Below are 16,437 nucleotides of genomic sequence, written 5' to 3' on the forward strand. Positions count from 1 at the left end.
AGGCTATTATCTAGATAATACAATTTCCTATATAGAGAATGGATTGCCTATGTGGAGAATTGAACTACAAATGAGTAAATAGTTATTTAAAAAAATTGGTTATTTTGAAAAAATTGGTTACTTTGAAACTTTTATACTTAATATTCAAGCATCAATATTATCATACAAATTGAAATACTTAAAATCTTCTCTCTCTCTCTTTCTCTCTCTCTCTCTCTCTCTCACACACACACACACACACAAAAAGAAAAAAAACTCAATGTAACATACGTGAAAATGTAGGTATGTCCTCTCATCTTATATCAAAAAGTAAGACAATGATTTTACCAATACTAGCATGCCCATATTCAAGCTAAACGGCCATCTACCTTAGAAACTAAGGTTTTCTCTCTCCTCATCAACAAACACATAGATATTCTCTCTCTCTCCCTCTCATACGTGATCCAAAATCTTAGATTATTATCTCTCTCTAATGTGTCGTAGCACTAATTAATGATTATAGTAAGGTTTTACACCTTAGCTAAAACATCTCCCTCTCTCCTCCTCTTAGTGTATTCATGTCCATCTCTTTTTCTCACTCTGTGTTAAACGTCTCTTAGAATGCAAATTTTAAAAAAACAATAACGTATACAATAGCCTTTCTCTCTCTTTCACTAGGTCATTGCCCAATGAGAAAATACTACACATAGCATATTTAAAGCCTCTCTCCGAACTCTCCAGAATACAAAAACCTCTAGAGCTTCGAACCTCCAGTCATCCACATGTCAAGATTTTATCTCTAAGGATCTCTAAGGCTACCTCTCACCACTTCAAATTAATTAATTGAAAACAAAATTGGGAAACCATATTAAGCTTGCACTAAGTTAAAATATATACAAATAGGACAAAAGATTTGTGTTGATATTGTGAAACAATGGGAAATAACATTTTGCATGGGAATGGTGAGAAAGAGTGAGTGTTTTGATAGAATCTACCTACATAGCTTTCAAAGGGTAGCCTGTAAAACCTCTTAAGATCTCATAATACCATATACATGAGTTCATGATCTTTCTTAAGATCTCGTATAATTTCATAAAATCTTTTTAGAGATCTAATGAGATCATAAGATCCGTAAAACTTCCTCTATGAGTCCATAGGATCACATAAGGGTTGAGAAGGGCTCATCGAACTTAGCCTGGTCCTAGTGCTTATAACATTTTGAGATGATCAAAGCTAAGTTCCCTAGGAATGTACCCACACAACAGATTTTCTCCTAGTCTTAGGTATACTAGCTGTGAGAGCAACATTGAGAGAGTGATGCCAATGTCCCACTCGTGAGATTGCTACATTGTGGAGATACAATGTTTCTTATGTCATCTAAACCAATCACCAACCCACTCTCAAAACTAGGAATCTTTGGCATTGACATAGGTGATGCCAAGATAGGAGAGCAAGACATAGACACTAGCCCTACACTAGTGTAACTATAGCCATGATAAATTAATCTGCCAAAACCAGTGCAGCTATAGCTTTAATAGTGAAATTTTTTTTGCAGCCCCCAATTGTAAGTGACTCCATGTCACTTAGATGAGAAGAAGTTTTTAGCATTTAAAAAAACGTTATTATGCTACCCAAGTCAAACCTTACAAAAACACATATGCAAGTGACAAGTTAGAGAAGCAAGGAACTTGCTAGCAAATAGAATTATATTTAAAGACTTGAGTCTTAAAGTAAAGATATCATGCCAAATATGGATAGAACTTGTGAATATTTCTCTAGTATGGCTTTGGCACTTTCTAGTGCTCTAGCTAAGGGTTTGATTCATTGCATGTTCTATATCCATTCATGCTCTCCTTGTTTCAGCAACATGAGCCCTCATGCGCTTCCAGGTTGTCATCTCGGAGAGGGTGATCACAACAAATGGCATCTAAATCAGGCTCGTCTTGTTTTGGGTACCTCCATTTCTTGAGCTTTCCATGCTAAGGCGATATTGTCACACAAAATCACGATTTTCATACCGAGCATGGGCTTAGCTTTGAAGAGGCCAACCCGAGGCAATTGATGGATGCAAACATACTAGTCAAAGATTGGCTATTAGTATTCTCGGGATTTAAATCCTCACCTCTATTAAAAAATGGTGCTTGCATTATAAGGTGTACCACCGAGAGCCCATCAATCATGAGCTTTCGATTGCCTTCGCTCATGGTTTTGTTTATGAGAATAGCACAACAGCCCCCTTTACTACTGTTGACATAGGAAAGTATAGGGTTGCATGGGCTGAGTTTGCAGAGTCTGTTGATGCAAATGTTAAATAGACTCCACATGAATGAAATATCGCCAAGTGTTTTGATGGCCATGGTCACAAGTTGAATTTGTCGTTTGATTTGAGTGGTTCAAACAATCAACATATTCATATTCTAGAATTCTAATCATATCAATGTAAGATTATCTATTAGGCTCATGATTTAAGGCCTAAGATGATTAATATTAATTCTGCTTCTTTATCATCCTAATGGGCATCATGGGTGAGTCCATTGTGATGTTCACTCAGCACACTCCTTACCGCACGGGCGTTGAAAACCTGGTCATCTTGCTTATCGGTGGAATCCCCATAGCCATGCCCACTGTGCTTTCTGTCACCATGACCATTGGCTCCCATGCTTTTAGCTCCAACCAGGTAATATATGTGTTTGTCTCCTTTTTTTAATAGAGCACTTCCTTGTGCGCATGACAGAGCACTTTAAACCTCTCTGCAGAGCATAGAGGTAGCATCATGCATTACTTGTACAGTCAATTGCTGAAAGAGTAAAAAGCATGACAACAGTCAAAGTGTAGAAAGTTCAATTGTTGTTAGCTCATCTCACTGTGATGCTAACAGGCTGTTGTAAAGCGCATGACTGCAATTGAGGAGCTTGCTGGAATGGACATTCTCTGCTCTGACAAGACAGGTACTCTTACTCTCAATGAGCTGACAGTGGACAGAAACCTTATTGAAGTTGTTTCGCCCAAAGCAAACAAAGAGCTTGTCCTCTTGACTGCAGCTCAGGCTTCCCGTCTTGAAAATCAGGTGAGATGGATGGGAGTGCAGTATATTAATCTTTCCTTAATATATAACTACCATAACTTGTGTGATCTGGAGCAGGATGCTATAGACAAAGCTATTGTAAGTATGCTTGCTGATCCAAAAGAAGCTAGGCAAGGCATTCAGGAAGTTCACTTCCTTCCTTTCAATCTTGTGGACAAACGAACTGCATTCAAGATTTGATAATAATGGTTGTTTTTTGTTGGTATTAGCATAGTGATGCATGGCTAGGGAAGAGAACACGCAGAAATGGGCTAAAGATCCGAGTGCTTTTCCCTCAATTTCTTATTCGAAAACTATCCCAAAATCTGAGGGTAATACAGGTTCACATGGGAAACGTGCAACTCTCACCACACTCTCGCGTGTACATCACAAGAATCTTGTCTCAGTTTGGTCAGAAGGGGATCAAATGCTTGTCTATGAGTACAAGGCACATGGCAGTCTCCGAGACTCTCGCACAGGTAAGATACTTCTTTAGGTGAAGCAAGCGCTTGTTTCCAATGTTTACAGTTTGTGTGCTCTTAGAGCATGCATGCATACATACATACATACGGATATGCATGCATGCACACATACCTAAATACATAGACAAACATACATACTATATGCATGCATGCACGCACATGCCAGTACATACAAAGTCATACATACATGCATGCATATGCCCTTTCATACATGTAGATAGATGCATATGTCCATACATACTTGCCCTGCATACATACATCCAATGGAACTGACACAACAGTTAGGTCCGGATTTTGCTTAAATAAGAGCAGCAAATTCCTGTCATTTAGTAGATAGAAAATTTGCTTAAATAAGAGCAGCAAATTCCTGTCATTTCGTAGATAGAAAATGCCCATTTTTTAAAAATAGTACCTGGCATTTAAAAAAACTAAACATTTCCTTCGTCCCGACGGTTGCCGCCATTTCTTGGAATAGAGGAGTTCAAAGCACCAAATTACGGCTATGGGCAGACGAAGATCATGCTAAGTTTCCTGGCAATGGTAGCATGAGAGTGGTTCAGTCGGCCTACAACATGATCCTACTCATCATTTAAAGGTAAAACCCTCTCTACTAGGGTCCTTTTGTTGTGTTTTTTCTTTAATACATCATGTCTTGTGTGTACCACAAGGAGGAGCAGTCTGGCTTGACCAAAGTCAGCATGCCTTCAACTCCCAGGTTTAAGAGGAGGGATCCACGGGCTTTCATAGGTGGTCTACGAGCAAGACCCGTTGAGAGTAAGGGGGCTATTTTGAATAAGAGTGAGAATGAGTAGCAGAGGGGGCTGGCCAACTGACCTCGCTGGTTGGGCTGCAACAATTGTAGCCAACCAATCTGGTTTGGGGAATGAGGAAGCCAGGCAGCCCATTCCCTTCTACTTGCCAGGCAGCCCATTCCCTTCTGCCTTCCAGGTTTAGAGGCTTTATTAATATCCACATGTCTAGATTATTATGCTACATGTCATGAAACCCATTTAACATCTGGGCCCATGTTATTGGTGGAAAATGGTTCACACAAAGAACTTTACAGATGTGCTGATAAAGTTACATTCTTTTTAAAAAAAAATTGATGGCCAGAAACCTGCTGAAAAGTAGTGTATTGAAGGTTTAGCTATATAATAAGACCAGAACCATTCAAGAATCATTTGCACCTAGAAGAGAGGTTTTTGGGAAAATAACCTTGTATGCGTTATTCAACTCCTGTAACATTTTAGATGTGTGACTTGTGTTTGTTAACTCATGTTTTGCATGCAGGTTGTGTCAGAGGTGGTGACTCCATTCTAAAGGAGCTGATTGAACTATGTGAAACTGGGAGGTACAGGGTCAGTCAAGTCATCACATTCACAAATTGACCTCATCAACATGTATGATCTTTTGATAATCTTTATTGCAGCATGACATGAGGCTTGCATGGTCTTGACGAGGGAGGGAATGTTGGAAATAAAGGTGCTAACATTGGGCAAAACAGCTCTAAGCTTGACCAAAAAGGGACCTCTCATCAAGATTGAAGGTCAGCACCTAATCCAACAGGTAAAATCATGGAAGATTTTTCAAGCAATCCCAACCTTTGAACAGCTTCTAGTAAATGTTTTTCTCTTTGAAATTTTTTAATAGTATGTATAACTGTGATGCATCATTAGTATGTAAAGGCTCAGTGATGTGCCACTGTCAACAAGTATGCTCCTTGCTTACAGCACAGAAAGAAAGGAACTGTGGGAGATGCTTTTATCGATGTTCATCCAACAACTGTGACTTCTTTTTGTGCGTATTTGAACCTTGTAATTTGCAGTCTTCAATTTTTTTGGTAAAATTCTCAACGATTCATTTTCCTGATTAGATTGGTGTTGTAGGTGGGAACCTCGAGCATCAAGCCATGTCAATGCATCTAACATTCCAACAAACACAAGCCGCGCTAGCCAAGCCCAATGAAGAGGCAAATTATAGACAAGGGATTTTGATTGTGCTATACTGATCACGAGTACTTTTGGGCACCATTTTGGTCCTAAGACAGATCTTTGAATGCCCCATGTTGATGAAGAAGGTGGGATTTAGTTTGTTGCTGTAGATCAATAGTAGGCATGTCTCTCGATGGCTTGTTTTAATCAACATTAAATATGCTGGTATTGATTTGTTCATGGTTAAGGGTCTCATTATAAAAGAGTATGTGTATGATGGTGGAACATGGACGTTGGATGGTTTGTGTAGGCCGAGCCTATTCCCAATAGTGGGCATCATTTTACGGAGCATGAAAGGCATGACGAAGGGGGCACTTTTGCTCTAGCAAGGTCCAGTCCTGCTCCTCTGAATGCCTATGTGAACGGAGTTGCCTAGGACTCAATCCCCTCCTTGGTGTGAAGATGACAAAGATGGGCACTACATGTTTCAGCTTAGAGAAAATATTACTTCCCACTGTAATGACACTTGCTAATCCTACACCACATCTTGGCTTACAACTTGGCAACTTGATTCACTTCTACATAAGCTCATATGTGGTTTGATTTGCCATGGATTTCGCTCATTCACTAAAGGGTTTTTCATGTTGGCTTGACCTTGAAGTTGAGTTGTATTCTCGCTTATGCTTTTATTAATTCCTCTCTAGTTTATGAGTTTTTCTGACCTCTAAATTTCATATGGCGTTTTTCCGTGCTTTGGACATGCAGACAAAATTCTTAGCAGGATGGGGAAAGGTATGTTACTTCCTTTTTCTAAGCTTACAGCTACCATCTTTTCTACCTTGTCTTTTTCTAAGCTTACACCTGTCATCTTTTCTGCCTTGTTTTTTGACACATGGAAAGATGGAGTCTGTCTCCTACATTGTTTTGGATACATTTTTGTCTACCTATAGACTGTAAGCCATTGTGTGGATAACTCAATCAAGCTATGGGCATGATGGATGCTAAATGCCCTTAGCCTCTAGCATGATAAGAGCGTTGATAACTTTCTTCACATTCGGCACAACATGACCACAGTCATGACAGCTCATTACCTTGATCTCTTACAGAGTTTAACATACAGTACCAGCTATGAATGAATATTTAAATCGTGTTAGCATGGTTGCTTCTACCTTCAGTAAGAAAACCTCACTTAATTGGGCACCCCACCTTTCATTCACTTGCATAACCTATCTAGAGGATAAGCTAATAAGCATTCTCTAGACATAGATACAATGGATTCATTATATAATTTCCTAGATCAAATAAGGATATCTAAGAAAAGTGCAAACTAGGGAAAATGAAATAGTTTCCGAGATAGGCTACCTAGATAATACAAAGTATGGATTTCTCTACATAGATAAATTTATATATATAGGAAAATTTTTCCTATGTACATATATAGGAAATTTTTACTATATAAATAAATTTTCCTATATAGAAAAATCCATGCATTGTATTTCCTAGTTAGCTATCTAGGAAAATGTTTCATTTTCTCTAGTTTGCACTTTTCCTGGATATGTTCATTTATATCTAGGAAATTATCTAGTGAATGGTTTTTTTTTTACTATATAGAGAATGAACAAAAGTGCCTTGGAGCAGCATCACATAAGAGAGTGTGCATCCTTGTTATGAAGTTAATCTAGTCCTTTCCCCAACTCTGCAACAAGTAGCCCGACTAATTGGGGTGCATCACTCATAACCACATTCAATTGCTTTTCTTTTGATAGACGGCATGGGAGATCAATCTTAACAACGTGCAGAAAGCTTCATCACCCCTGGGGCTTAGCTCAAAATTTGGAAGATCGCTCACGACATCGTTCTTTGCCATGGTAACATTTAGTCCCTGTGAATTATGGAGATTTTTGCTTCTTGCAGTGTGGTGTGACCAATGCTGGTAGGCAAAGCAGAGCTAAAACTCTTCACTTGTGAAAACTCTGTTGCTTCTCACTTCGTGGTCAGATGCCTTCCGGCTAAGCTCCCCAAAATTTGGGGTCTTCATCGCCTTCAGCACAATAATGGCTGATAGATGGCTAGACAGAAGGGGTCATAAGCATCATTAACACAAGAGTCGCTTAACATCATCATCACCTTGAGGAACCATCACAGAGCTTTACAAGCTCTCAGATCATCAACGAGAAGACTGCAGCCCCCAGCTTCATCGTTTTTTAAAACAAAAAAAGGGGCATTTAGCATTGAAAGAGATTCCAAAGACCAGGCTACGAGGCATTGGAAATCATGATAACAACAAAAGAAACTACAAACAATCCATTAAGAGACACATCCAGCAATGAAAACAATGCCGAGAGACTTAAGTAAAGATGTGCAACTAAATGTTTATATGAGACCTATAGCCCATGGTAGTTGACTGGATCTAGATCGACTCTCTTCCTAGGGTGGTTATTACTAGTATGTACACAACTTGCCCATGAGGTTAATGTAGTGGGGCCACGATTAGGGAGAGGTTTGCAGAGAAGAGCTTCTCTTGAACTCCAACTCTTTCAAAGCCATGACTATCTTTCCGGTACCACCAGCTTCATCGCCCTTTTGGCTAAGGCTCAACACACATCATGATAACATGCGCTCTCAGTTCATTAGCCTTGGCCGCTAGTGCGTGAGGAGGAGAGAGAAGAAAAAAATAAACGCACCCAATAGTTTCATGAAGGAGAAGAAGTTTTTTTTTTTTAAAGAGCTGAAAAAAGAAGAGAGCCTACCGCATTAAAACCTTAGGGTTTTATCTCCTTTCACGCCCTTGCCAAGTTGGTTCCCTTACTAGACTTCTTTTAACTCACACGAGTGTTCGAAAAAAAAAACTATTTTCCCAAAAAGTAAAAAACCTTCATCTAAAAATTGTGAAATTATTTATTAAAAAATTTTTCAAATTTTGAAAGTTTCTGTTCTACAACCCTCAAAATCTGCAAGTTTTTATACCCTTAAGTTTCAAATTTGAAGGTAATTTAAAAAATTTGCAGGTGCAAATTACACCATACTCGGGTTTTTTTCGAACACTGATCCACACTCTTATTCTTTACCTTTTCACATCTACTTGGGCCTTATGGACATTTTGCACACAAATGTGCACTTTTGGGTTGTTGGTTGTTCGTTGTTAGTACACATATGAGCACACTTAAAGTATTTGTGAGGAGTGTTCATGCTCTTTAAATTTTGCGGAGATTATTCACATGCGACCATTTCTCGATGGCGTTTCACACACATTTGCACATTGGTGCGTTTGGGAGTTTGATCACATGCATTAGTGCTGTATTAGGGATTACTCACATACTTAGTGCTTTGTGAGCGTGTTCCCACATTTTTTTGTGCTTTGTGGAGTGTTCACACATTAATTAGGGCTACCTTGTGGAAAGTGGTCATGCACAATTATGGATTCTTGTTACTTTTTTTACCCCTGATTCGATCGACACTCTACACTGCCCCATCATCGCTATCAATATCACTATGGGGTGGTTGCAAGATGAGGTTATCTAGTTTCGTGTAGTGGACGCCCTTGGCTTTAGCCGAAAAACAGGCATTTTTTCAAGAAGAATAGCCAATCTCTCCTAGTTAGCCAAGGAGTTTCACTTCAAGGTCTTCTAATGAAACATCACATACAAAGTTGGGCACCTAAAATTATGATCTGATCGAATATCCAATAATTGCAAATCCCCTTTTCTTTGGGAACCAGAATTATATACAGGCCCTGTCGGAAGTTTAGATAGGTACCTGGTGAATGATGTGAGTAAATTGCCTATAACTTTTACATTATTGCTCATATGATGTTCCCACTTTGCATATCAAAAATACAAATAACATAGAGCTTAACTTGATTTATCGATTGTGTTCTACTATTTTCTATATTATTTAAAAGGTATTAGAATTATTAAAAAAACATACTATTTTGTCCTCCCACCTCATCTACCATTTAAAATGCTCAAATTGTATGGATCTAGTGATGATTAGATTGGGAAAGATTAGTATAATGTGGCTATAAGGTAAAATTACAAATCTAACGGCTGGATTTTTGTAGATTTACTTTGGAAAATTTGTTATGACTGTTAGAGGCCCATTAAATCAATTGTAATTTAATTCTAGAAAATTAAATATTGAATCTTTCAATCTAAAAACTCTAGGGATCAATATGCTTGTTGCCATGAATTTATTAAAAAAATAGCTTAATTTGAGTATGGGAAGGTCCATTTTCAATCCTCCCAAGTGAAAATTTCCATATTATTTCTACTCTCCCCTTTTCAAGTCTAAAACCAATCCTATTTAGGTTTGAAAATCTAGGCTTGGTAAACTTCAAAGCTTAGATATCATTCCATGTGTGAGACTTGGGTAGGCACAAATCTTATATATGCATGCCACTTTATGTCCACATCAGCTTCGAGAGGATCCACATAAGCAGCTTGCCATCTCCACCCTCCATGTCAACATGGTCAACCTAGTTGACTCCCCACCTCATCATCCTAGTCATCATTAATGCCACATCTTCTTGCCACCTTTGCATGCCACCTCTCGCACTTGGTGATATGGCATGCCACATCAACCATAATAGTGCCATATGTTAAGAGAATGCCACATGTCATGCACGCACGTGACACGTGGCACCTCCTTCCCACCTCCCCTTTTTTTTCAAAAACAAAATTTTGAAAAGTTAATTTAGTATTAGAGAAATAGAATTTTAAATAATAAAATATATATAACTTATTAAATAAAAGAATTTAAAATCACTAATTTTAAAGGATTATATTTTAGAATTAGATCAATAATATTATTTTTAAATTTCATGTTATTCAATTTAAAAAAATAAATTTTTAATTTTAATATTTCTTGAAAATATTTTGTGTAGAATAAACCTTTGAATAAAATTTGAAAAAAATATATTATAAAAAAATACAGTTATATAATTATAAAATAAAAGATATATTTATATATCTAGTAATGATAAATGTTTAGACTTGTTAATAAATATTATTAATAATATTAATTTTTAAGTGGATAATAGTTTATCTTTAATTATCTTTATGTTTATCTTAATTATCCAATCAATCTTAGATAGGAAATCCAATAAGATTTGAAGTGGATAACCTATTTTTCCTATATAATCACACATCTCTAGTACTATCCCACACTTATCTCTGGTACTATCCCATCATTGAGCCTTCAAAATTTTTTCTCTAGCTTCCTTGGGAATGGGTTCTCAAAGTCATAGGAGTCGGAAACGTGACAGGACTAGACTTCCCCCCGTCCACCAAGTTCAAGAGGAGGAGGGGCACATCGTCCTGCCCATACAATCTTCCATTCCTATTTCAAAGACCTCACGCCTTCATCACAGGCATATGTGCTTGATGCTTTGATCGATCTGCCCAACATGGCCAACTGCAGGGCGCTTTCCGACATTGGAGTCGAAGAGAGAGGAGAGCTGGCATGGCGGTGCTACAAAGTGTTCGTCATTCCTATATAGTTAACAAGAAGAGGAACTTTGCGCACGCTTTGGCTACTCGACGGGCTATTGTGGCAGCCATAAAAGTAGCTCCCAAATGAAGGGTAAGGTGAGTGCCACATCTCGCATCCTTTCCACACAGCACCACATGCACTTAGAGTTGGGTCTATTAGATGACAAAGTTTAGATGCCAACAATGAGGTTGGTGCTTTGTGGGCGACGAGTAGTGGTTGTGTAGCTAGGCATGATCACCTACTAGATGAAACTACTAGATGAAACTACTAGAGCCATGATCACCTACTAGATGAAACTACTAGAGCCTTGATAGAAAGTTTTTGGGAGGAGAATTGTCGTGCCTCACCAGTTTTCAAGAAAGCTTTGCGTAAGAGAGTTACAAGAGGAGTGTTCATTGAGCACGGTGCTTGCTTTCTTGAAATTACCCAAATAGAGTTGTATTCTTAGTTTGTGGCTTCGTATCCAGAGCTTAAAATTGGGCAAAGGTCATTTGAGGGGTGTAAGCCTTGGTTTGTGAGGTACTCATGTCAGCGTGACACATGTTGTTGTCGCTACCATGTTGAGTTCAAACTTTTTTATGATGTGTTCCGTTCTCTTAGTGGACATAGAGAGTTGCCTCATAGTCCTCGTGATTTCATCCACTCTCTTTTGTGTGCACGCACATGGAGGATGCCCAGTTCCATAGGATGCCTAGTGTGGAGAGCAATTGCACATCATGTGGTTCACTTGCACATCTACAGATGGTAGATCTTGATGCAAGTGACCAAGAGATAGTGCCATGGCAACGTTATGAGTATGTGACACACCAGCTCCAAAGTGGTGGACAGTCCAGGAAAATGCAATTCTCGTGGACAAACATACACCATGTTGTCACTTCACAGCCACATTTAGGGAGCAGATCTACCCCTATATATGGCACAGTCATTGTGCCAAGTGGCAGGATCGTCAGTTCCGAGCATGCCTGGCAGAGTTTCCTATTGGTGTGTCATCTTTGTAATTGATTTTGCAAAGAACTACACCTTCACACCTTTTCAGGAGATACAATCTGAGTATTACTTCTCAGAGCAGGTAATGGTTATCTTTCATAATATTTGTTTCATGTTTGAGCTATATTACTTATTTGATTTTTTGTGTCCTAATCATCTGTATTTCTTACCTCACCAGGTTGCTATTATGGTCCACATTAGCTATCGACATGCAGAGGCTCATGTAGATGGGATAGCGAGTACCCCTGAGACCCGTGTCATTATTCGAGAGTATCATTTCTATATCAGTGTGATGATCGTTCACATGATGCACATTTTGTGTGGTGCAACACTATTTTTGTCTCCATGACGATTTCTTACGAGATTGTGGGATCATTGTGGCACACAGTAAAGTCGTCCCATGACAATTCTATTGGCTCTACAAGTAGTACTTATGGTTCTCTTATATCCGCAATTAAACTAAATTCACTAGAACATCTTAAAGAAAACAATAACTAAGACTTTGTTTTATGGATTTATAGGTGGCATGTGCAGTCTAGTATCCCAGTGATTTGGTCATTCTTTGAGACTGGTCACGGGAAGGGAGAGCATGATGGTGCGGGCGCGTGTGTGAAACGTGCACTGAGGCATCATCAGCTACAGCAGCAGGATGCTGAGCAGCTCAGAGATGTGGTCCACGTAGTCAAGTGGTGCTCCCAACATTTGTGTGGGAGTGCAGCATCATCGTATCCCAAAGGTGATGCTCGAATTGTCAGGAGATTTTTTTGGCATGTGGATGGTGGCATGATTGACCGTAGAGCCTCCCATAATTGTGACACAGTACCTGGTACCTTGGGCTTACATTCCATCAGGAGCACGTGCATGGCGGCCCCCACGATTTACACACGATGGTTTGCATGCTTCTGTGGAGCATGTATGGATGGCGATTGGTCACATTGTGCCTCGAGGAGGATGGGCAGATGCATGGATACAAACATTCCTCTCCCCCGAGCATCCTTCACATACAGTGTTGTCTGATGAGCACACAGGTCTTGCGTTCATGGTCACTTGTGATGACCTGACAGATTTGCTATAGGAAGGTAATGTATTTGCTGTTATTGTTGGTGAGGGAAATAGCGAGGGCGTAGACTACTATCTGATGAGTTGCACTAGGCCAAAGCGCATCCTTGACACCAGGATACAATGGATGATCATGGGTTTTCTTTTGACGCCCATAGCATGATTGTGGTGGTAGGCCGGTTCTACCAGCAGATTCGACTTCATCGGGGGAGTCTTGAGATCCAGCAGTGGAAGTGGGAGTTAGAGGCATTTCAATTCTCTCATCTAGTGGTTGCTACCAGGCTCACTCTTGATCGAGTAACAGAGCCGAAAACACAATCCTCACCCTCGTTTTCGGCTTCGAGTGGATGACCATGAGAGCATTCTAGAGCAATTGAGAGCTAGAGAGGGTGCTGCTGACTAGATCTCTATCTTAATAGTGACTAAACTCAGACTAGCTGGGTTAGCTCACTTACATTGTACTTAGATTTTTTGGGAGTGACTAATCTCAGAATAGCTGGGGTAACTTATTTCAAAATACCTTGATCTTTTGAGTTAGTGGCTAAACCCAGAGTGGCTGTGTTAGCTCACATTCTGATGTACTTAGTTGATGTTTATACTGTGTTAGCTCACATTCTGATGTACTTAGTTGATGTTTATATCATTATGAGTTTTTTCATTATTGAGAGGATCATTGCATTTTAGTTTATGTTCATGGTTTTCTGATTTTTTGCCCTATCATATCGTTTGTTGAAAATCACCATCACCGTATTGTTTGTTGAAAATCACCAAACTTTGCAAGTACTGGGCGCTCATTACTAACCCAAACATGCTCCGATCATGACTAAACTTTGCAAGAATGTGGGGTGTGCCCCCCCCCCACATGCTTGAAAAGTTTGGTCCCCATTGGAGCATGTTTCCGTACGATGGTATGGGAAAGGCCTGGATTTTCCATGGCCTCTAAAGCACCAAGAGACTTGAAAAATCCGCACTGGGCGCTAATTACTAACTTGAACATGCTCTGATCATGACCAAAGTTTGCAAGCATGTGGGAGGGGCCCACCCCCACATGCTTGCAAAGTTTGGTCCCCATCGAAGCATGTTTGGGTACGATGGTATGGGGAAGGCTCGGATTTTCCATGGCCTCTTCAGCACCAAGAGACTTGAAAAATTTGCACTGTACGCTAATTACTAATCCAAACATGCTCCCATTATGACTAAACTTTGCAAGCATGTGGGGGTGGGTCCCCCCCACATGCTTGCAAAGTTTGGTCCCCATGGGAGCATGTTTGGGTACGATGGTATGGGAAAGGGCCGGATTTTCCATGGCCTCTTAAGCACCAAGAGACTTGAAAAATCCACAGTGGATGCTAATTACTATACCAAACATGCTCCGATTGTGACCAAACTTTGCAAGCATGTGGGGGTGGGTTCCCCCACATTCTTACAAAGTTTGGTCCCCATCGGAGCATGTTTGGGTACGATGGTATGGGGAAGGCCCGGATTTTCCATGGCCTCTTAAGCACCAAGAGACTTGAAAAATCCACACTGAGCGCTAATTACCAATTTAAACATACTTCGATTATGACAACCAAACTTTGCAAGCATGTGGGGGTGGGCCCTCCCACATGCTTGCAAAGTTTGGTTCCCATCAGAGCATGTTTGGGTACGATGGTATGGGGAAGGCCACGATTTTTCATGTACTAACCCGAACATGCTCCGATCATGAACAAACTTTGCAAGAATGGGGGACGCGCCCACCTCCACATGCTTGCAAAGTTTGGTCCACATCCAAGCATGTTTGGGTACGATGGTATGGGGATGGCCCGAATTTTCCATGGCCTCTTAAGCACCAAGAGACTTGAAAAATCCACACTCGACGCTAATTAGCAATCCAAACATGCTCCGATTATGACCAAACTTTGCAAGCATATGGGGGTGGGCTCCTCCCACATGCTTGTAAAGTTTGGTTCCTATCGGAGCATGTTTGGGTACGATGGTATGGGGAAGGCCCCGATTTTCTATGGCCTCTTAAGCACCAAGAGACTTGAAAAATCCGCATTGGGCGCTAATTACTAACCCGAACATGCTCCGATCGTGACCAAACTTTGCAAGAATGTGGGAGGAGCCCACCTTCACATGCTTGCAAGGTTTAGTCCCCATCGGAGCATGTTTGGGTACGATGGTATGGGGAAGGCTCAGATTTTCCATGGCCTCTTAAGCACCAAGAGACTTGAAAACTTCGCATTGGGCACCAATTATTAATCCAAACATGCTCCGATTATGACCAAACTTTGCAAGCATGTGTGGGTGGGCCCCTCCCACATGCTTGCAAAGTTTAGTTCCCATCGGAGCATGTTCGAGTTAGTAATTAGCGCCCAGTGGTTAGTAACTAGCGCCCAGTGCGGATTTTTCAAGTCTCTTGGTGCTTAAGAGGCCATGGAAAATCCAAGCCTTTTCCATACCATCATACCCAAACATTGCTTTATGGGAACCAAACTTTGCAAGCATGTGGGATGGGCCCACCCCCACATGCTTGCAAAGTTTGGTCCCCATCCGAGCATGTTTGGGTACGATGGTATGGGGAAGGCCCGAATTTTCCATGGCCTCTTAAGCACCAAGAGACTTGAAAAATCCACACTCGGCGCTAATTACCAAGCGAAACATGGTCCAAACTTTGCAAGCATAGGGGTTTGGTCCCCTCCCACATGCTTGAAAAGTTTGGTTCCCATCGGAAGGTTGTTGCAAGATCAGGGTGTCCAGTTTTATCCAGTTTATACTGGACTGGGACAATGCTTGGAGAGCAAATTTTGGAGGGCAAGGTACTTAAAATGAGATCAAGCAAATAATAGAAAATACGCTTACCCTTAAATTAATCCAATATAACTTAAATTAATATAAATTAGTCTAATTAATCAAAATTAATCAAAAATATGATGAAATGATAAACAAATGATCTTTCCATACTTAGAGTGATCCAATTTATTTTTCCATAGATGCACCATTACAAGTACACTAGTCCCTATAGGTTTTAGATGGTTCACATCAAAAATATAATTTTACTAATTAGATTATTAATATTTGTAGGCCTTTTGATAGTCTGGTGGAAGAATTTTGAAAAAGAGATCATTAAAAATCCAACCATTGGATTTGCAATTTTTACTAACCACCACATTCTACTAATGTCTCAGTATCTACCCACTCTTTTGATCTACAAGATTGAGGATTTTAAGTGGTAGCTATTGTGGGTACAAAAAGTGGCATATATTATAACACTTTAAAGACCTTGAAATATTTAAAGAAAATAGACAAATATCTTAAAATTTTCTCGAAAAATCAAGTTAAGCTCCATATTATGTGAAGATCTAAGGTACAAAGTGGAAATCTCATATGAGTTTATATGTAAAAGATGTTAGCATTTTATGGAATTAGTTCAAATTTAGGACAGGGTGTATACATTGACTTT

At 39.8% G+C, this 16,437-nt stretch overlaps 1 protein-coding gene and 1 long non-coding RNA gene across 4 annotated transcripts; both read left to right on the top strand.

Annotated features, from left to right (window-relative positions):
- Positions 1–2,476: 2,476 nt before the first annotated feature.
- On the top strand, positions 2,477–4,296 carry LOC147618602 (plasma membrane ATPase 2-like). Of its 2 annotated transcripts, XM_086774440.1 has the most exons (5): positions 2,477–2,656; positions 2,858–3,046; positions 3,122–3,142; positions 3,274–3,522; positions 4,001–4,296. In XM_086774440.1, exons 1-5 carry the CDS (start codon positions 2,492–2,494, stop codon positions 4,049–4,051), a joined length of 675 nt encoding a protein of 224 aa, XP_086630566.1. In that variant the 5' UTR covers positions 2,477–2,491; the 3' UTR covers positions 4,052–4,296. The 2 variants fall into 2 exon arrangements, with proteins under 2 accessions (XP_086630566.1, XP_086630567.1); XM_086774441.1 differs by lacking the exon at positions 3,122–3,142.
- A 219-nt stretch (positions 4,297–4,515) lies between these two features.
- LOC147618603 (uncharacterized) lies at positions 4,516–6,542 on the top strand. Of its 2 annotated transcripts, XR_015262042.1 has the most exons (5): positions 4,657–5,091; positions 5,202–5,602; positions 5,767–5,972; positions 6,222–6,248; positions 6,357–6,542. It is a non-coding gene; the product is annotated as an uncharacterized LOC147618603 (long non-coding RNA). The 2 variants fall into 2 exon arrangements; XR_015262043.1 differs by lacking the exon at positions 5,767–5,972 and having other exon boundaries at positions 4,516–5,091.
- Positions 6,543–16,437: the final 9,895 nt, after the last annotated feature.

Source organism: Cibotium barometz, chromosome 34 (assembly GCF_041138505.1).
Source record: "Cibotium barometz isolate CiBa-2024 chromosome 34, ASM4113850v1, whole genome shotgun sequence".
NCBI classification, from domain to species: Eukaryota; Viridiplantae; Streptophyta; class Polypodiopsida; order Cyatheales; family Cibotiaceae; genus Cibotium; species Cibotium barometz.